This window comes from Aquila chrysaetos, chromosome 13 (assembly GCF_900496995.4).
Source record: "Aquila chrysaetos chrysaetos chromosome 13, bAquChr1.4, whole genome shotgun sequence".
Classification (NCBI taxonomy): Eukaryota; Metazoa; Chordata; class Aves; order Accipitriformes; family Accipitridae; genus Aquila; species Aquila chrysaetos.
Window position 1 is genome coordinate 6,788,735 of NC_044016.1, and position 17,451 is coordinate 6,806,185.

General features: G+C 37.5%; 1 protein-coding gene and 1 long non-coding RNA gene across 3 annotated transcripts in view; one reads left to right on the top strand and one right to left on the bottom strand.

The window, feature by feature from the left end:
- The window catches only part of WDR26 (WD repeat domain 26), a 33,413-nt gene that overhangs the window by 7,316 nt on the left and 8,646 nt on the right, over positions 1–17,451 (top strand). The window contains exons 4-13 of one of the 2 annotated variants that reach the window (XM_030034555.2): positions 2,252–2,388; positions 2,982–3,079; positions 3,902–4,058; positions 5,782–5,838; positions 8,754–8,892; positions 13,023–13,163; positions 14,510–14,629; positions 15,385–15,530; positions 16,052–16,130; positions 16,708–16,837. In XM_030034555.2, coding sequence (XP_029890415.1) covers positions 2,252–2,388; positions 2,982–3,079; positions 3,902–4,058; positions 5,782–5,838; positions 8,754–8,892; positions 13,023–13,163; positions 14,510–14,629; positions 15,385–15,530; positions 16,052–16,130; positions 16,708–16,837 — 1,204 coding nt within the window. The remainder of the gene's footprint in view (positions 1–2,251; positions 2,389–2,981; positions 3,080–3,901; positions 4,059–5,781; positions 5,839–8,753; positions 8,893–13,022; positions 13,164–14,509; positions 14,630–15,384; positions 15,531–16,051; positions 16,131–16,707; positions 16,838–17,451) is intronic. The other variant, XM_030034556.2, reaches the window with a different exon arrangement.
- LOC121233738 lies at positions 11,749–13,146 on the bottom strand. Its single transcript, XR_005933806.1, has 2 exons — positions 13,032–13,146; positions 11,749–11,954 (listed from the first exon to the last, which is right to left on the bottom strand). It is a non-coding gene; the product is annotated as an uncharacterized LOC121233738 (long non-coding RNA).

Consider the following 17,451-nt stretch of genomic DNA (forward strand, 5'->3'; position numbering starts at 1 on the left):
ATTTAAAACTGTTTATCTTTGATTCTAATTCTCTGTTATGTTAACAGTAGACTCCTGCATGAAGTGTACAGTACCATGTTATTCTGGCAGCTTTTATATTCCTAATATGCCAAAGTCACACATGGTACTGAATTTTTTTTTTTTTTTTTTTTTGGAAATTATACTTTCTAACCCAAAACTGAAGTTACACCGCTTTGGATAACTTGGCAACAGCATTCTGCATGCTGAACAGCAGTGCTCCTGTAATGCTTCCATAGAATTTTTGGGACTGGCATTACAGAAATTGGGTTTTTTAGGGTTTTCTGCTCTTTTTACTTTTCCCCTTAAAGAAATTAAATTAACATGCCAAGTCCTAAAAGCAGGGAGGGAGAAAGATTTAATTAGATACAGTTACGGTTAGCACATTTAAGGGAAAGATGATACAAATTTAATAAATATTATATTCAGTGAATGGAGAAGGAAGAGTTGGAGGGATTATAGTTTTTATTACAAGCTGGAAATATCAGGCTATTTTTTATCTGGTGGTGATTGTCAGTGGGAGGTGAGCAAAAGGAGTGAAATATGGTATGTGACTTACTACCTGAGCATCTTCATGGGTCCTTGTGAGCACATGCATAGTTGGGAGAGGAAGCTCTTATCCCTCCTGCTGCTAGTATATAAGCAAACAGCATGAGGTCTGCTGGCCTACTGCATGGAACCAGCCACTGAGGTTGTAAATAATTGGGATATATTTCTTTTGGTTTTCTACATGTCAGACACCAAAAAATGTTGTCTCACCTGTAAAAACTCTACAGTGATGCTCTAACAATTCCAAGTTCAAATGAACTAGGGAACTGGATAGGGAATGTAATATGGTTTTGCCTGTCACGTACGTGACAATAGAGTACTACAGACATGAACATAAATCATCTTTACCATGTAATGTTTTATGCTTCACAAAGCTGTGTGGTAAGTGAATAGCACTGTATGTGGAAACTTTATTCTTTTTGAAGAACTGAACATCTCTGGAAGCTAAAACTGCTTTATGTTTTAACTTTAGAATTTATATATAGTAAGCCTTAAACTTTCATGTAAACTTTACTAGGACAGGAGCATCTTAAATTTCCCAATTATCCCTCTACTTAAGGAGGCTAGCAGTGTGTTTGAAACTCAGTAAACATTGACCAAATATGAGCATGAAGATAGTGAGGTGCCTGAGGTCTGACAAAGCAAAGGAAATCGGTGATTGAATTGGTGGGGTCTTCATTAGAAAAGCAAATGTAATTTGCTGCCCATAATGTTCATTCTGTTTCTCACTGATACGTCTAAGAATGTACATTTTCCTCTTTAACGTGATGAGTCTTGTGGACCAGAAATGTCTTTTCTCTCTGATAACTGCTAGCACTAGCAGTAAAGATGTGCAAACACAGAATAGTTGGTTTCATCCAGAAACAATCAAACTGTGTTTCTACAAAATTGGTATTAGAAATTTCTAGGACTTAAGGTTTTTGAATATAGTAAATGAATGCCTGATTTTCTTTTCTTATCCACAGACATTTGTCGTTAGATTAGTAGGCTTGATTATTTTTTTAAAAGAAGACAACCAAAAACTGTAGAAGATGAAAGGAATGCTATGAAATAGCAGTGATTAATTCTGAGAAGTGAAATGATTCCTAAATATAGGAAACTATATTTTTTTTCTGTAATCCTGAAAAATGATACAACACCCAAGGAAAACAACTTAACATGGAACTACAAAACAAAACCTCAGGCAGTGTCAATTTGTTATTGCTCTATGTTATGCAGCTGTGTGATCCATGTCAGCTCCTATGTAAGCAGTATGAAAACTTGTTGAGTTGGCCTGTTGTGTTCTGTGCTGTCATGCAGTCTTAAATATTTGATTAGCTGCTTTTGGGTGGTTTTCTTGATAGAATGTAAGATTGAGAAGCCTGTCTAATTCAGGGTTTGAAGAATGGTGACTGAAAAGGGAGTCAGTATGAAAATGAGACACGTTGAAGGGGGCCCCGATCTGAGAAATGAGGTAGGAAGATACTTGGAGCCCCATAAGGCAGGAATGAAATTCATGGATAACTTAATTGCTGCAATGTTGTTGAAAACCCAGCGAAAAGAGTAATTGAGTAATGAAACATTACATATAGCTGTATTTCTGAAGGGCATAGTAGAATGGTTTCTACTGTTCTGTTTAGGCTCAAACGTTTTCTGAAACTTCAGTCAACCTTTTTCCCCTGACTGCTGCTTTCTGTCATGTCAGAGGATGAAGTTTTTGCTGCTGCAGCAGAAGTACCTGGAATACCTGGAGGATGGCAAGGTCCTGGAGGCACTTCAAGTTCTACGCTGTGAACTGACACCTCTGAAATATAATACAGAACGCATTCATGTCCTCAGTGGGTAAGTGTTTGGACTCTGAGAGCTCTTTCAGTGGAATTTGCTAAGGAATTCTATAGCTTTTGGTAGCTGACATTGTAAAAACTCAAACTGTATTGAAGGTAGTATCCTGTTGATTAATAAGCTGTAGTGACATATGCTAAAATGGTGAGTAAAGACTGTTCAGCAGACAGTGTTCTGTTTCAGATGCTTGAAAAGAACCTGATTATGATTTACTTTTATAGTACTAGAACCCAAATTAATACATGCATATGTATGTCACCTGATTGTGAGAATTATTAGTCTGTTATGTTATAATTGAATAAGTAGGCGAATATAGTCTGGTTTGTTCATAGATGAAAACAAGACATTTCTACCTTCCCTGAAATCTGTTTGTGTTTTGTTTTCTTTTTCTATTGCCAATTTGTAGATGTGTGTTCTGAAGAAGATGCATGTTTGTGTGGAATAGTTCCCTGCCTTTTTTCCTGTCAGTCTCAAGCTTAAGTCACCTGTTTCCAGTTCATTAAGAATGTTATGATATATATTGTGCTTAAAAGTGAAAAGAATGATTCCAGAAAGACTTGGTCTGTTGGTGTGTGTGCACTTTTTTTAAACAGGTATCTGATGTGTAGCCATGCAGAAGACTTGCGTGCAAAAGCAGAGTGGGAAGGGAAAGGAACAGCTTCCAGATCTAAACTTTTGGACAAACTCCAGAGTAAGATGTTCTAGTGTTTAGAATTTATTCCCACCTCTGAAAATCCAGCACATCTTATGACATATCCCAGGGAATTGGTTTTAACTGCATTTGCCGGTGGTTGTTTTTTTATTTCTTGGTTAATGGGGATGCCTTTAGGTGCCTTTACCCTTTGGTATTCTGTGTCTAACCTTTTGCTGTCTCTGATAAACTATTTGTAATAGGAGCTCTTATTTCGTAGCTCTGCTGCATACAGTAATAGTATAACTTGGTGATTAAATGTGTGGTTCAAGGAGGGGCGGGGGTGGTGGTGTTGTAAATGCCAGCTATACTGAGAGGTTGAAACTAAGTGTGGCCTATAACCACTAGTGATACTAGTACTGGTTGATAGTGGTCTCAGACTTTGCTCTGAATTACAGTTTCTCCTCTCTCGTGGCTGGTGTAGTACTATATGTATCAGAGTTGTAAAATTCATGGTATTCTTTATTTTGATAGTGTTAATAGAGAATTCCTTAAATGAACACAGCTGATACTGTTTTATAATTTTACAGATTTTGTTAAATACTGGGTTTTGAGTTAGCTTGTGTAAATGGTGCTTGTTGGCCAGGACAATATATACTGTAACTACAAATACCTTGCATACAACTCTGCTTTCCAGAAGTTCATGCTTCTAATTCCAGATGTATAGCTGTAAATTTGACAAGGTGTGTGCACTCTTTTCCTGTAGCTTTTAAGCTTTATTTACGAAGGTCTCTTCCAGAAACACTCAAATCAAAATGCTCTTACTTGCAACTTGGTTTTGATACTTTTTTTTTTATTTTTTTCTTAATAACTGTTTTAAAGCGTACCTACCCCCATCAGTGATGCTTCCTCCAAGGCGTTTACAGAACCTGCTACGTCAGGCTGTGGAACTACAACGGGACCGGTGCCTATATCATAATACGAAACTAGATAGTAATCTAGATTCTGTCTCGCTGCTAATAGATCATGTTTGTAGTAGGTAAGAAACCCTTGCGACTTTTAATATGGGCAAAAATATCTTTTCTTTGTTTTTTAAAATAATCTAACTGTACCTACTGTTAAAAGGGACATGAAAACTATTCTGAGTTGGTTTAACAGGAGTTGACTGGGATAACTCAGTTCTTATTAAATGAGTAGTGGTGGGGAGTCGAGAAGGTATGTATAAGAGACTTTGGTAGCTGGATATGGGGTAGTGGTATCAGACTGAAGCTTTAAAATTTTAATCAGATGGGTATGAATAGAATATATTACTGTGCTAATCCTTAGCCACTTGTTTCTTGTGATTTTGGACAGCCAGTCTGTTTACATCAACATGGGATTGCTGTGTTTTTTTCACTGGTGAATCACTAGTGCGTTATTTATCCAGACTCTGCCTTCAAGCTTACTGGAATGCAGAAAGCCTACTGAAGCAGACTTCATGAAGTCAGCTTTCAGCTTCAGCTTCTAATAGTGGACAGTGAGGTGCTTTTAGACGCAAAGGTTAAACCAGAGTAGAAGTGTGCAATAGACATTTCTGTTTTACATAATATATGAATGATATAAAGAACTATTTTCTCAGATCTGTAAGGTAGCAGGAATTGAATGTCTCTTATACCTACATATATTAGGTCTTAAGACTGTCTGGATAACTTTTTTAACAAAACCAGTGCTGCTTCTGAATCTTCAGAATGCCATATTTTAGTAGATGTGAAGCAGGAAGATGTTAGTTTTTAACAAATGACTGACTTGAGTGTTTTTTCCTCATCCAGCAAAACTCGGCTAAGGACCTAAAAACTCAGTGTAGCTTTTATGGAAAACTGCTGTGCATGGGGTAATAAGGGAATGAGGGCTAGGACACCTAGAAAATAAGGGCTGTATATGATAGCCTTATATGTTTGTTCATGTAGCAGGCTAACACTTGGGCTTACAGGGGAATTCTTTTCATGTTAATGTTAGCTTGTCTGAGGAAGTTAATTAAATACTGATAAACTTGCTTATAGAAACTTTCTGAACTCAGCTGTTTTGACTTGTGTTCTTGGATTGCTTGGAATGTGTTTTTAAAGATGCAGATTTCCATAGTACTTCACTGTAGCCATTTAAGGTTTTAAAATTAATATCTTCAGCACTTCATGTATTCAAGTAACTTTTTTAGACTATTGTGATGTAGCAAAATTACAAGCTAGACATTAATTCAGCAGTTTTGTGTGTGTGCATGGTAATTTGGCTGTTTCCCATTTGGAGCTATTGGAAATTATTAGATACTGGAATTGTGGCTTCCCTACTTCAGAAGTGAGTCTTAAAATCAGACTAACAGAAAGAGATTTAACTTTAGTCTTTGCACAAGTCCATAAATAACATTGGATGTTCTGTAGGGGGTTTGATGTGATTAATCAAACCCCAAAGAGCATTCAAGCCAACTGTAAAAAGCATGGTTTACTGAAGTTGGCCTAGGTAGAGCTGGATATAAAAGATACTAGATGCAACAAATCTGGACTTGAATTTCACCCATCTGAATCTATTTGCTGACATAAAAGTTTGGCCATAGTTTGGGTTTGTTGGGGTTTTTTTTTTCACCTAATGTGGTACTTCCTAAGCTTGAATATTTAGTATGTATACATACATAAATACTCATGACTAATAAAAAAAAAGGCAAAAAACCCCCACTTCAGAATAAAGGCTTCCATTCTGTCCTCAACTCAACCTATTGTACCTACCTATTGCAGGGGTCTGAGATCAGTATGTGGTGCGCTGTACATGCTGCCATGCTTGGGCATAATGAGGTGAGTTAAAGACAGTGGAAGCCAAATATTGATTAAACTGACAGAAGTAACAGTAGTCTATAGTTTAGACAAGTTCTGTACTACTTAAATGATAGAACACTGACAACTTTACCTTTTTTAGTTGGAACTAATCTGTTTTGGACTTCTGGCAATATTTTGATCAAGCATGCTTGAATTGCACTAATAGGTAAAATGTTTAACTAAAACTTAATCACTTCATAAGAGTGGGAGGTAAGAGGGAGAAACTGCTGGGAATGAAGGTGAGGTATTTCGTCTTACTGTGCCAGAGATTTTGATAACAGAGAATTGATGCTTTTGGGGGTGGTCATTCTTGGTTTTTAGAGCCTTCAGCCTAGTTGGATGTTTTGTTTGGGTTCCCCCTGGAATTCTTTTGTCTTGCTTTCATGTAAATAAACTTTAGTCTGAGTTTACAAACAAACAGTGAAGCCCAAATGAGAGGTGAATGCTGCTGCTTTCTAGGTACTAGCTTAACATGGATTTCTGAAAAAGAATCATTGCAGAAGTTGAGGAATAAATCTGCCATTGTATGTACAGGGAATAAAAAAGTAGCTGTTTGTTTTATTTAGAATTTTGAACTTCTGTAAATACAACAACAGATAACTTTATTAGATACTTTATTTCAGCATGTGAACAGCATGATTCAAGTGTGTTGTGCTGAAGAGAAGAATTTGTAATGAAACACTTCAAAAAAAAGAAGAAAACCCTTTGAGCTACAATAATATCTAATTAGCAAAACCAGAAACGGTTAGACAACTGGTTTGGGTTTCTTGTTTTGAGACTGCTGCTATTTACTTCTGCAGAAGGTTATTTAACGTATGCTTTGCTATCTGTGAAGTTGAATTTGCTGGATTGTATGTTTCATTAGTTAGGTGAAGAGAACTTTTTGTGAGAGTGCTCTGATCTGACTGGATTGTGAATAGTGTAATTCAATATTGGCATATGCCTGCAGCAGCTATATCAACTGTGCCTGTTACCCTTTTTAGGAACCTAAAGGCCTTACTATGAAAACTTTATACTCCAGAATTATACTGCTTGCTTTTCATTTCTACAAAACCTTGGCTGCTTTTCTTAAGCTTTAAAATACAAGAGCTATTGTTCTATAGAGTATTTTTTAAACTGAAATATGCTGAAAACGCTTTCCTGGGACACACTGAGCCCCTTGTACTTTGTGTGAGTTATGGATAAAGACTCTTTCACCTTCTAGAGCAAATTGCTGCTCTGAGGAAAAACATTAACCTATTACAATATGGCTAAATAATAACAAAATGGTCTTCCTGTAGGTACACATATCTGTGTAAGGGCTTGCCTACATTCCTCTAGACTCCAAGGAAAACAAGGTCTTCTTTCATGGGTGGGGCTTTTTACCTTGGGCTCAGTGTTGTTCCAGTGGCAACTAGACAGCTCCTGGTCAGCTTAAAGTAGGAGCAGAACAGACTTGTGTTTCTCTATAAGCAACTAAGTAGACATACCCAAGGAAGCCAACTACAGATATTTATGTATGTACATTTTGTTTATCCTCCTCTACCATAAGACAGGAAACGAGGGGCTGTGTGGTTGTTTAGTGCTGCTCAATAGCCTTTAAGCGTGGACTAGGAAGCATCTTATAGCAAAAGAAAATGGACTGAGGGGGTATAGACACTGTGTTAAGCGGAACTTTTTCTAGCTTCTGGTAAGTAGTAGTTTTTCAGGTATCTGTCAGCCTGGCTGCCACCAAACTGTATTTTTAAACACAAATGTAAAGGAAGTAAGGTGGGGGTTTTTTAGACCAGTTTATCTCCAGTTATAAGTACAGCTGTACATTCATGGAGACTGTCATTGTTACATTAGTACTGTTGTGTCCCATTAGAGTTGTGCTGGTTGCGCTGGGCAACATAAAAACTCGACATAAGACTAAACCACTTAGGATCCCTGCAGTTCAAGAAAAAATGTCTGTGGTTAGAGACTACCCTTTAGTGCATCTGAACAATGAACTTGTAGTTACTCTGGTATTGCTTATAAAAGCAGCCATCTGCTGTAAAAGCCTACATTTACTTTATATTAGCTCTCAAATTCTTATACAGTATGCAAGCTGTAAATAAAATAAAACTTGTCTCCAGTTCTTACCTAACTTAATATTATAACTGTTAGCTTTTCCTCAGTGTGTAACTAGAGTATTAAATGTTAGCTATAGAGAAACATTTAACTCTTCTCCAGTAGTTTATCATATAATATTTTGTTTGCTAAATGCTTAACGTTTTACAAAATAATGTAGATTTTGTGAGGGAGAACAGTTCAAGTTGAAAGCTCATAATGATGTTAGTTATGCTTAGATATTGTACGTGGTATTCTGCAAAGAAAGTGAAAAATGGCACAAAATGAAGGCAAAGAAACATCTAACTTATTGCAAGATCACATTCGAGAAAACAAAATAAGACTTCTTTTACTCAGCTTTTATGTAAGAATCACTTCTAAAGTCTTGGTAAGATATAGCTTAGTGAGTTAGATACTTAGAAAAACCTAACATGTAAATAAAAGATTGCACGTAGGGTTCAAAGAGGTTTGGACTCCAGTATTTTCTATACATCACAGAATTGTATAGTAATAAGCTGTTACACTCTAATGAGGTCAGTTTTATTCCAAGTTATATGAAAGCATAACAAATTATGTGGAAAGAGTGGCATAAGAATAGTTCTGTGTTCTTATGATTAGTTATAATAACTTGGTGGTGTGAGCTTTTTACCAGATAAGGCACTTCATTCTGTACTTATTTGAAGCAGCTATTAATAGAGGAATTTTCTAAGTTGTCTGGTCTTGCATTTAAATAAGTTTGGTTTAGTTTTTACTAGCTTGATTTAAAAAAAAAAAATCTTACCGCTTTCTTATTAATCTGCGAATACATCCCTTTCTTTTCCCAGGAAACAGTTCCCATGCTATACACAGCAGATACTAACGGAGCACTGTAATGAAGTGTGGTTCTGTAAATTCTCCAATGACGGCACTAAACTAGCAACAGGATCTAAGGACACAACTGTTATTATATGGCAGGTTGATCCAGTAAGTGTGCAATGTGTTAAAATGTGTATGACTTGTCTTTCCCTTCCCTCTCTGCTTTTTCTTGCTAGTATGGTTTGAATTTTGTGGGACAGGCTAACATGCGCTGTAGCCTGCTGACTAGGGTATTTCTCTGGGATGTAAAAGACTGAAGATCACAGTCAGTGTAAGTTAGTGAAGGAGGACACTTGAAAACCTGATGCCCAAGTGTAAGGCTTGAACTGTTGGCTGCTTGGGGCAGGAACTTTTTGTGCCCCTAACCAGTACCATGGGGTAGAGCCTGCTGGTGCCCTCCAGGGGAGCTTCTCAGCTTGAAGGCCTTGAGAAGCATTGGGTGAGAGTGGAAGGAGCATGGCAGTGAGGAACCTTTCTTCTAAATCACTTAGAGTACTTCTGACCCATGTATGTGACTAACCCCTTTCTGTTACCTTGTTGCTACTAGTACACTTGGATTTAAATACTCTGTCCACTTCACCATTTAGTACTTTATTTCTGAGTAATAAAATGGTATGTGCTAAACTGAAGTTGTATCAGTATACCACTTCATGCTATTTGCTGTTGTAAGATTTGCCTTGGCTTGAGATGAAGATTTAAACACTTGTCAGAATCCACTGACACATGGAAGTATACCCATCCATTTTCTTACAGACTGCCGTTTTAGGTTTCGATACTGATGTATGGCACTGTTTCTCTTATATGAAATATCCTACAGCTACAAGATTTATCTTTCCTACCCATATCTATTCTTATGTAAATAAAAAGATTGAGCAGTGAATCTAAGACTGTTTTCATTGACTTGTAGAAGTGATATGAAAGTATGTCCGTATAGTTCATAACAACTGAAAACTGTGAATAAACTTGAACATATGCACACAATATTTGAAGTTGTTAATGCCTGTAAAACACTATCAGAAATAAGATTCTTACAGTCTTTTAACCACACAGCTGCAAACTGGTATGCTAAGTGGAATATGAAAGGTTTTTGCAGTTCCATACTGGCTTTCAGTAGGATTTGAGAGCTGAACTTAATCCTTTTCTTCAACTACAGGTTAGGAAGCCATATAATTTGAGTCCTTTAGGCTGTTAAGAAGATGGGAGAACTTAAAACCCTTCTCCATGTGCATAGTTGCTATATGGGCCTTGAACTAACAGCAAGTGCTATGGGTTTTTTCAGGCATAGAACTGTTCTGGTTTGTTTGTAACTGGAGCCAGTGTGCTGTGGGCCAAGAGATGCATAGCAGCATAAGATGACTTCTGTTACTTAGTTAGAAAATTATCTGTATTTTGTTTTGTTTTGTGTGTTTGGTTTTTTTTTTTAACAGAGTAATTCTGAGTAAATTAAGGATCAAATGTTTTTGCTGGTGATTTGTCACTTGATTGTAGAGGCACATCTTTCTTTTATATTGATCGGTTTTTAATGCTCGACATCTTGATTAGCATATTTTATAGTGAATTGTTAGCTAATACCTGGTTAATCAAGCCAAATAAATGTTTTGTGAGTGTTTTAGGCTAACCCTTTTGGCCAAGGGTGGCTAAAGGAACAAAATCTCTAATAAATAGTTAGTGGGAAAGCAGCTTTGTAGAGTTTTATCTTCTGTATTTAAGTACTTAAAAAAAAAAAAAAAAATTGAAACCCTTTCAAGGAGGTGGATGCCTAAATAACATTAGGCCACATAACTGAAATGGTTCACTTTCATATTTGCCAGAGCATGCTTCTTGCATTCCCTGCAGCAGTTGACAGTGTCTTTTGAACCATAAGTTTAATCAGGTTTTCAAGGCTTTGGGTATTTAGAATTATTCTAATCTGTATGTATAAACTATAGGGAAACATCCGTCCGACTGTCTGGGCAAGTGATGGGAGAACACTGTTTTAAATGAACTGTGTTTCTTCTTCCACACACACTTCATTTGTCTGAGAATCCTTCATTTCTCCCTTTCTTTTCTTCATCGCCCCTCTTGAAGTGTAATGATGCTGCTTCTGTGTGTTTTCTTCAGTTCATACCATGAATTTCTTATTTCTTTTTTAAGACCCAGCTACATGCCTAAGCTGTCTTAACCCATGCTTCTGTTTTCAGTTTCATTTGTTCATTTCAAAGTTCTTATGTGGACTCAGCAGCATTAACTAATGTCTTGGGTGAACTAGGTGTGTGTGTGTGAAATGCATTATTTGACTGTTACTAAGTGTGGCAGAATCTCTAGTGCACAAAGGTTAAGCACAGTAGAGGTATCGCCTTGACTGGTATGCATCTTCTTTGGTAGAGCGGTCCTTCTTGTTCCTCACAGAAGCCTTCTTTTTTTCTGCACTTTCTAAAAACTGTTGACAGGTTTTTGGCTTTTCAGCCAAGGAGCTCAGCTACTGTAGACTTAAATTGATACCTGAATAGTTGTTTCTTCTACATAACAAAAATCTGGGAAGCTATATGTAAGGGATAGAAGTGCTGAGATTTCTTGTGGTGGTGGGTGGGAAGCAGATTGACTAAATTTGGGGACATTTTCCTGAAATACCATTGATTGCTGTTTTAGAGCAAAACATGGTGTAGCAGTTTTGCTGTGTTTGGAGAGAAATGAGAGCAGCATGAGAGATAGAAAAAGCCACAAAGTCCTGTCATTAGAAGAGGAATATCCTATGTACCTTGCTCCTCATGAGTCTCAAAGGTGATGCAGGAGTGACAGGCTACTTTAATCCTGATGTAAAAAGAAATCTATCAGTTGCAGGCAAGCTCCAGGATGCAAGATGATGTCAGACATGACTCGGTTTCCTTGCAGATCAGTTTAGCTACAGACACAATAGTGTCTAATGCAGAGCAGGAATAATTAGAATGGAAAAGGGGCCTTGAGGGAGGTCCATTCATTTGCCCCTCTTTGTGCTTTGAAGGTTATTCTTGGCCCACTTGCTTTTGAGGAATTTAGTTGTTCTAGCCAGCAGAACCAACAAAGCTGCAGGCTGGCTGAGAGTCACCAAATCCCTCACAGCTGATCCGAGGAAACAGTCCTTTGTGTCTCTCTCTTCTTCTGTTGACCATGTTCTTTCTGTTTAGAATCAAGAGGTGCTCTGCTGATTAATACTAAAACAAAAGGAGAAGGGACAATTTGAGAAATCAAGCTAGGTTTTCAAATGAGTCGCTCTTTGAAGAGAAGTAGGAGGTATAAACATCCTTCATGCAGCAGGGTGGAAAAAGGGGGAGGGAAGGGAGGGAGGAAAATCTACTTGCCCTTTTCCAAGAGGCTTCACAAAAATTGTCAACAGTTTAACAAGCTTGGTTCTACTTTCTGTATATGCATGTTGTTGTCAAGAGTCAGTGCTAATACTGTATTGAAGCATGTTTCTGTATTTAGGAAGCCAGTGTATGGTTGTTTCACAGTATCTAGCTGTACTATTTATTTTGATAAGCTGCTTGAAAGTCAAGTTCCTCTGACAAGGCAGCAGTAGAACAGTTGTAGCAGATACAAGATACTCTGCGTGAGCGAAGTATGCTTCATTCAGTAAATCTGGCAGAAAAGATGCAACAGCTTGCTGTAAGCAACACTTCTGAAATAAGAACACCTCTCAAGGAAGCTTTTAAAAATATCTTTCTGTAAAACTTCTTTCTTGAGCAGCACATGCAAGATGCACTCAAGTTTATAAAAACATTGGCACTTGGAGGTTTTCCTTTCTCAGCATACATGAAGGTTTTGGTTCTCTGTTTAACCATAACAGGCTTCCAGCATGTCTTTACTTTTAAGAAAGTAACTTAATTCTGTAAAATATGGATAATGGTACTTTTGTATTCTAGTAGATGTAGAGAGAATTGACACTACAGAAAATCTTCTATACTAAAGCAAGCGTAATGTAATGTACAACTCTGCATGCAACAGTATTTTGTGAGTTCCACATTCAGAACCACGGAAGGTTAGAACAAAAATACCTACAAGTGTTCTTGTTTTGCACATTGAAACTTAGAAGCTTTCATTTTATGGTCCTACTCTATAAAGTAGCAACTGCTTTTCCAGTAAGAACCTATTCGTACGTCTTGTAAAAGGCAGGTGCCAAGTTGCATAAAGCAAACTTGCCATGCTGTACTTGGACACACTGTATATGTGAAATCTAGTAGGAGTTCATTTGCATTGTGTCAACAGAACCTCTCTTGTTTCAGGATACTCACCAGCTAAAACTACTTAAGACGTTAGAAGGTCATGCCTATGGTGTCTCTTATATTGCTTGGAGTCCAGATGACAACTATCTTGTTGCCTGTGGCCCAGATGATTGTTCTGAGCTTTGGCTCTGGAATGTACAAGTAAGTGGTGACTAAAGAGTAAAAAAATAAAACTTTGTGGTCAGCATACTGCTTTTGTTTCAATATCTAAATATGTTAGCGTGAAAGAAGTCATTTCTACAAACTTGCTGTGCAAAGGTGTGAAGGTGTGCGTGTAAAGAAGATGCTGATCTCCTCCCTGCCCCCCCCCTCCACAATTTGAAAAAGTGACTATGGCAGCCCACAAATTCTGTACTCAGTTTGTATAGAACTGAAATTAGAGTTCTAACTGTGTGGGACTGTGTAGCAATTCTAGTGTATCTGGTTACTGATCATTTCTGAGAAGGGATGGTGTAAATCCATAGGACCTTAGAGAGCTACTGAAGAGAAGAACAGTAAATTAATCAAGAGAAACAGGACAGAATTATCATCTAAAGGGAGCAATTGCTCATTGAAGGTTTTAACAAGTAGCAAAAGATACAAGCTATTTTTACTTTGTGTAACCCTCCCAGTGATATTAGTGGAAGATCCACAGAGGCTTAAGTTTATGATTTCAGAACTTCATCTTTCAGTCAGACACTAGGGCATTTTTCCATTTCCTCCATGAACTTGAAAATCCTTTTCTGCTGTTGATTTTTATGGGCACTTGAGTTGATATAAAAGCTTCCCCTGCCTCAGTTGTGGGCTGTATAGTCTTTCTTGGGCTGCCATGGACTCTGAACTAATTTAGTTTCCTAAAACAAAAACATATTCCAGGGGTGAAAAGAAGGAACTTTTCTTCTGTTTAATTGACTAAATTGGCTCAGTGAAGAGCACTAGAGCTGGCACAACAGGATGGAGAGAAGCCCTTACTGTTTTGACAGTGGTAAGCCACTCATTGGCACTCTGTCTTGTGAAACAGTAGCATTATAAGCTGGGGATGAAGGCTGAATTTTGGCATGGAGAGCTCCAGCTCAGAGAGGAAAAAGTTCTAAATGCTCTGATACTCCCAACTTTTTGCTGAAATGTATTTATCATCTCTATTTTCTTGTCTCCTCCTGGCTTTCCATGTTTGGCTTTTTTCATTTCATGTTGCTTCTCTCTCTCATGTGTTCTTCCAACTTATTTTAATTCTTTACTTTACTCATAATCTTCCAATTGTCTGATGCACCAACTAGTCCATCCCTCTTGATTTGAGGGACAAAAGAAATTGTCCCAAATCAAGTCCAGGGTCACTGTAGATGCTGAAATAGTTCTGCCTTTTTATTGCATTATTCATAGGTTTGGTTGCTTTTTAATAAATATGTGGAAATATATGTACTTCCAAACACTATGTCAGATAAAGTTATCGATGCCTTTTTGGGAAAGGGTTCTGGTATAAGGCCTTGCTGCCTTTGTTTATTTTCCAGACTGGGGAGCTGAGGACAAAGATGAGCCAATCTCATGAAGACAGTTTAACAAGCGTGGCCTGGAATCCTGATGGGAAGCGTTTTGTAACGGGAGGTCAGCGTGGACAGTTCTATCAGTGTGTAAGTTCTCTGGATCTATCCCATTGAAAACAAAGCAAGAAGTGGAAGTTTTGTCATGGTCAAATCTGAGTTTCATGTTTTTTCATGTGTACGTACACTAAAACTTCCAATCCTTTGTAATTCAAAGCAGCAATACGTTGACACTAGTATTTCAGCAACACTTCTGTATGTAGCAGTTAGAAGGGTTCAAGCATCTTTTGTCTGCCTAAAGGAGGATCTGTGGGCTGGGAATTTTTTTTCTTAGCTGCTCTAGAAAATACACTAATAAACAACAGTGGCTTTGTCCACAAATATTGTGTATTCCATAGAGTTTTGACTGTGTCTTTCATAGTTTTTGCATGCTGTCTTTGCTTAGTGTAAACAGAAATTTGAAACCCTCATTACTTGACTGGTGTTGATTTTGGGTGGTGGTCCACAGTCTCACCCTACTCTTGATTATTTGTCATCTGAATTGGTGCCCAGAGTAATAGTGCAGTATGCAAGCCTCACTCACTGTAAAGGTGAGCTCTGTGATGTGATGTAGATTGCACATCACGTGTGAGAAAATAAGCGATGAAAGGGATTCTCAGCTCTCCAGGACAGATACCTACAAAAGCCCTCGGTTAAGACAATCAAGTCCTAGTTCATTAAGTCTCTTTTACAGGGTAAGATTGCTTTCTGTAGCAATTGTCTGAATAAAAGGTGAAAAAGATACTTGTGTCACACTCCTCAGTCTGAGACTAACAGTTCAATATTTTTTTTTTTCTCCTCATCAGGATTTAGATGGTAATCTCCTTGACTCCTGGGAAGGGGTGAGAGTACAATGCCTTTGGTGCTTGAGTGATGGGAAAACTGTTCTAGCATCGGACACACACCAGCGAATTCGGGGTTATAACTTTGAGGATCTTACAGACAGGAACATGTAACTACCTCTTCCTTTGGTTTTTAATTCCTGGTTCTTAGTGTCAGAAGAAGATTGAGGAAGGGTTTGTGGGGCAGGATAGGAAACAAGTTATTAAAATGCTCTCAGTATTAAAAGGAGAATAACATGGGACAAGAATTAGTGAGTTCCAGTTGCAGCAAAAAGCATTAGATTAATTATTAGAAATAACTTCCAAAGCATTGGAGTAGGTTTCTGGTGGATGTTTTGACATTTCTGTCATCAAGAGTTGCCATCTTCTCAATTCCTGGCATATTTTAGTAGGTCCTGCCTTGAAGTTAGAAGCTGGATTTGAGGTCTGAAGTCCCTTTTGGTCTTGGCATTTGTCATAAGTACAAGCAAACTATTGCAGACCTGGCTTGTATTGACATACGGAGACATACCTAACTTCATAACTGTCTCTCCCTGATAATATTGCAGAGACAGTACATGCTTTTTGTCTTGGTGTTGCATCATTGTTTGGTTAAGCGTACTCTTAACACTGATGTGTCTTATCATTTCAGAGTACAAGAAGATCACCCTATTATGTCGTTTACTATTTCAAAAAACGGCCGTTTAGCTTTGTTAAATGTAGCAACTCAGGTGAGTTGGTGATGATAAACAGAAATGCAAATGCAAATAAATCTGCTTGCAATTGCTACCTGTTTTTAAATATTTTGATGCGAATTGGAATGTTTGATAGTAACCAGTTGTATTTCATGTAATAAGAAGGCCGTAATATTCATAAATATAGCATGGCCTTCTCTGACAAGAAGGCAATCTTATTCTTGAGACCGATTTTTTTGACTGATTTATAGTCAAGAGTTTCATACTTTGAAACATGTACTATTAAATGTTAATATCTGGCTATTGCATTGAGAAGCCAGGTACAGCAAAAATTGTGGCAGGCTGACATGTCGGGGGGTGTGAGCATTAGGTTTTATTTATTCTACTTTTGGAACCTTGGGTAAGAATAGGAGCTTTCAGAATGGAAGGGACCACGAACTGGAAATTTAATCTAGAAATTTGGTGTATCTTTACTGTCTTAATCTAGTAACAGTACTGAAGTTGGCTGAGGTATTGTACTTTCACCACGTTTAATTTTTTTCTGGTGTTTCAAAAGAATGCAATGAATTATGTTTAATGATAAAATAACATTCTTTATACTTCTTACTCCCAGGGAGTTCACTTATGGGACTTACAAGACAGAGTTTTAGTGAGAAAGTATCAAGGTGTTACACAAGGATTTTACACAATTCACTCGTGTTTTGGAGGTCATAATGAAGATTTCATTGCAAGTGGCAGCGAAGGTAACATCATTCCCCATTGTGCAGAAAACTGGAACACTGTATCCTTCCTATATCTTACTTTTATAATGTTGTTAGCAATTGTCATCTATAAAAGCAAGCAACTGGTTCATTAAATAAGTTTGAGGAGCACTGAGATTGTGGCATACTTCAAGAAATAATTGTGTGCCAGCGGAAAGGATCTTTTGAGAGGATGGTAGTAGTAGAAAGCATTAATAACTCTTTTGTGTTGCTTCTCTAAAGCAAAAGCATCTGCACAGTTTTAATTAGAAGTGGGTGGGGTGTTCTTAAGGCTTTTTCTTTTTGTGGTATGATACTTAGGCTTATGTTTTGAATCAAAAATACTTCTGAGAAGTAACAGCTTCATTTGCCTGTTGAGGATATAGGTGTGGTGAGTTTATTTTAATTTCAGTAGAGTTATCATCTTAATTAGGACGGAGTAGTCTCAAATTAAGCAGTTGTTGACATACCCTGGTAGGGTTTCTTGGTGATCAAAGGCTTTGTGGTATGTTTTTATTCAACTGTCTGTGGCAAGAATAGAAATTAGTTAATGGTTTATATCTTGAATTCGTTCAGTTTTGTCACTGATGTAATGCTGTCACCTCCTGTGGAAGTCA